Below are 3,808 nucleotides of genomic sequence, written 5' to 3'. Positions count from 1 at the left end.
TTATTTGGAGAATGTTTTGGCATTACCATTGTTTTTACAGTGCTTCCTTTTCTGGGCTAGCTTCCACTTCTACCTCTTCATATTCCTCAACATCTGCAGTGGCATCCTGGTACTGTTGGTACTCAGACACAAGGTCGTTGGTGTTACCTTCTGCTTCAGAAAACTCCATCTCATCCATACCTTCACCAGTATACCAATGGAGAAATGCTTTTCTTCTGAACATAGCTGAGAACTGTTCAGAAACCCTGATGAAGAGCTCCTGAATGGCAGTGTTATTGCCAATAAAGGTAGCTGCCATTTTCAGTCCTCGTGGTGGTATGTCACACACCGCCACTTTGACATTATTAGGGATCCACTCCACAAAGTAGGAACTATTCTTGGTCTGGACAGCCAACAACTGCTCATCCACTTCTCTGGTAGACATTCGGCCTCTGAAGATGCATGCCACGGTCAAGTAACGTCCACGACGAGGGTCGCAAGCTGCCATCATGTTGCGTGCATCAAACATTTGCTGAGTAAGCTCTGGCACTGAGAGAGCTCTGTACTGTTGGCTGCCTCGAGCTGTCAGTGGAGCAAAGCCTGGCATAAAGAAATGCAGGCGAGGAAAGGGCACCATGTTAACTGCCAGCTTCCTCAGATCTGCATTCAGCTGACCGGGAAAACGGAGTGAGGTTGTGACACCGCTCATCGTTAGGGACACTAAGTGGTTGAGGTCACCATAGGTGGGATTGGTGAGCTTTAAAGTTCTAAAACATATATCGTATAGAGCTTCATTGTCAATGCAAAAGGTTTCATCTGTATTCTCTATTAGCTGGTGGATGGAGAGGATGGCATTATACGGCTCTACAACTGTGTCGGATACTTTGGGTGAAGGCACAACACTGAAAGTGTTCATAATCCTGTCGGGATATTCTTCTCTGATTTTGTTGATGAGGAGTGTGCCCATACCTGAGCCTGTACCACCACCCAGTGAATGGATGAGCTGGAATCCCTGAAGGCAGTCACAGCTCTCACACTCGTTCCTGACCACATCCATGACGTTTTCAATCAGTTCAGCGCCTTCTGTGTAATGGCCCTTAGCCCAGTTGTTTCCAGCACCCGAATTACCTGTAAACACATTACAGAAAGAACAGCCACAAAGTTAACGAGATCTTTGTTAAAGGCTACAAAGAGTTAAAAGGAGCTTTTGGGACAGTTGACTTAATTTGGTTTCCTGACATCGTGCTGTACATACCATGAATAAAATTGTCAGGTCGAAAAAGTGGGCCTATTTTGCTAGACCGTACACTGTCCATCGTACCAGGCTCCAGGTCCACCAAGATAGAACGCGGCACGTATTTATGGGCTAGGACAAAAGAAAATACAAACAATTACTGTTAGAAGTCAAAGGGACAGGCTTATAATCTAGTTGGAAAAATCCAACCCACCTACAGTGATCTATTGGGGATCTATTTTTTTTCTTTTTAATTATTTTAACCTTCATGTTGACTCTGCAAATTGCTCTGCCAACACCCAGCAGTGCTCGGCACTTACAGTAAGCCTCGTTGAAGTACACGTTAATTCGCTCAAGCTGCAGCGAGGCATCCCCACGGTAGTTCCCAGCGATGTCAATTCCATGTTCATCACTTATCACTTCCCAGAACTGAAAAAAAAAAGAAAGAGGTTCAATACACTCACAAAAATGGTGGGTTTTTGGCACAATATGTTCAGAATAAGCTCTGCTGTGCTCACGCCTGACTGCACACAAAGTGAGAGCTCTGCCTGAAGTGGGGGATGTTTTGCCATTTACATATTAGTTCACAGCGGTGATCCTCCTCTCCCCCCTCCCCAAATAAGTTCAAGGAAAAAGTTTAACAGACCATTTATGCTGTTTAACTATCACCTATGCACTAATAAGTAGAGGCCTTCAATTTGTTCCCTTTATAGTAAAGGAAAATTGATATTAGTTTAAATAAAACAGGTACTAGTTGGTATAAGCTTAACAAAAAAGTCGGGGGGGTGGATTGGGGAACGTTGCCTTAAGGCCTGTCATGCACAAGTGGGACTGTGGCATGGCAAAGCCAGCTCAGACAAAGTTGTACACGAGCAATGCTTTCCACAAACAGATGTTGGTTCTAACTGCCTATCTTGACATTCATATGGAAGTCTTGTACCCGGGCTCTTATCTGGCCAGCAGCCGCAGCAGTGGCAATGCAGACACACCCACCCACTATAATGACCAGGCTCTTTTAATTTTAAAGGTCTTCCAGTCTCATTTTGAGTGTACAAATAAATACACCATTGCCAACATGTGCATGGTAGTTTAGTGTCTGTGTGTGTCTGTGTGTCTGTGTGTCTGTGTGTCTGTGTGTCTGTGTGCTTTTCCACAGGTCTTATTAGACATAAGCAGTTCCCAGATCAAAGCCAACAGAAGAAAAAAAGTCAAACTCTGAGCTATCACCCTGGCTGTGTTCCAGCTCTCTGGGTCTAACGTGACATTCCCTGGTGTGCCACAGCATCGTGTTCCAATAAAAGGAATCAAGGTGAGATTAGTGGGAGCAAGAAATGGACGAAGAGCAAAATGGAACAATCCTTCAGCTATCATGTGTCCTCAAAGACCTCCCACACCCAAATTAACCCAGATACTTTTTTTTTTTTACAACTTCCTACAAATCAATTAAAAAAAAAATGGACATCACACAGCAAAAAGCTATTTGTTGTTTTTTTTTCCTCCTAGCACACAAAGTCTGCAATGAGCAACTTCTCTCTAAGTAACAGCAGTGTTTGAACTACACAAGTGCTCCAAATGACATGACTGCCTCTTGCAGGAGGCCAGTTAGGCAGGAATCCTCAATTGCACTGCGTGCCACTCTTAACCTAATTGGTCACTGATGGCACAGGTCATTCTGTTGGCTAATGCAATCCCATGTAATGGCTGTAACGTGGCTGAGTTGCCTGGACTAAAGCACTGGCATCACAACTTTGCAGCCCTGGGATTAACTGGTTCCTTCACTTGTCCCAGTATTTTGCAGACTTAATTAGTGCCCCTGGGAATATGAGTCCCAGCTTTTTTTGCTCTGGAGCACTTACAATCACTGTGCCATAGTTCTTGCAGATGTTTCATTCTTTGACAGTCTTGACATTAACCTTTGCATGAGGAGCAAGCCTATCTTGTGACCCACATAAAAATACTCATACTCAGTGCTAACATGCCACGCATTCTACCACTGAGTTCATGAAGCAATTGTTTCCCCCAAAAGTCCCCATCCCCTAACAATATTTGACCTGCTGCCATTGACAGCACGTACTACGAATGACCAATATTCAAAAGAGACCTTACCTTAGCTCCAATTTGGTTCCCACACTGGCCAATCTGAAGATGCACAATTTCACGCATTTTGTGTAGCTTAGACCTTTTGGTGGCTACAACCTGACACAGGTTTTCTAGTTGCAGTCCCCAGAACAAGCCCTCTTTCTGCTGCTCTATCAGCTACACCCAGCACAGTCCACCCCAAGGGGCCTTTTTATACCAGTGGGACTGTCACTCAGCCAGCAAGGGGAGTATCCAGCAACTCGGGCTGCTGATCAAAGCATTTCACAAGGACGTAAGGTGCGTATTCCCTGCCTGGGTACAGGAGCACAGGTACCTTACTGAGTGGCTTGGAAGAGAAAATTGTCACATGCAGATTAATTCCACTTCTCTGTGCAGCAAACTGTGATTAATTAACATCTGTGCACAATTGTATTTGTGTTTCATTATTTTATACATAACATATATACAAAAATATATGCATATATAGAGTATAGCCAAAAATGAGTTATCTTAATG

At 44.1% G+C, this 3,808-nt stretch overlaps 1 protein-coding gene across 4 annotated transcripts; it reads right to left on the bottom strand.

Moving 5' to 3' along the window:
- LOC104526826 (tubulin beta-6 chain) lies at nucleotides 1–3,456 on the bottom strand. 4 transcript variants are annotated; one of them, XM_010170390.1, is made up of 5 exons: nucleotides 3,320–3,456; nucleotides 1,534–1,642; nucleotides 1,235–1,345; nucleotides 1,015–1,107; nucleotides 1–408 (listed from the first exon to the last, which is right to left on the bottom strand). In XM_010170390.1, the coding sequence occupies exons 1-5, from the start codon at nucleotides 3,374–3,376 to the stop codon at nucleotides 35–37; spliced, it is 744 nt and encodes a 247-aa protein (XP_010168692.1). In that variant the 5' UTR covers nucleotides 3,377–3,456; the 3' UTR covers nucleotides 1–34. The 4 variants fall into 4 exon arrangements, with proteins under 4 accessions (XP_010168692.1, XP_010168689.1, XP_028941388.1 ...); XM_010170387.1 differs by having other exon boundaries at nucleotides 1–1,107; XM_029085555.1 differs by lacking the exon at nucleotides 1,235–1,345 and having other exon boundaries at nucleotides 1–1,107; nucleotides 3,320–3,376.
- Nucleotides 3,457–3,808: the final 352 nt, after the last annotated feature.

Source organism: Antrostomus carolinensis, unplaced genomic scaffold, assembly GCF_000700745.2.
Source record: "Antrostomus carolinensis isolate BGI_N321 unplaced genomic scaffold, ASM70074v2 scaffold23346, whole genome shotgun sequence".
NCBI lineage: Eukaryota > Metazoa > Chordata > Aves > Caprimulgiformes > Caprimulgidae > Antrostomus > Antrostomus carolinensis.
This window is presented reverse-complemented; position numbering and strand designations above follow the sequence as displayed.

Coding starts and splice junctions, on each gene's coding strand:
- LOC104526826 (XM_010170387.1), bottom strand. CDS start 3,376: ATGCGTGAAATTGTGCATCTTCAGATTGGCCAGTGTGGGAACCAAATT. Junction 1,643..3,319: donor GGAACCAAATTGGAGCTAAG/GTAAGGTCTCTT, acceptor TTTTTTTTTCAG/TTCTGGGAAGTGATAAGTGA. Junction 1,346..1,533: donor GTACTTCAACGAGGCTTACT/GTAAGTGCCGAG, acceptor CTTTTGTCCTAG/CCCATAAATACGTGCCGCGT.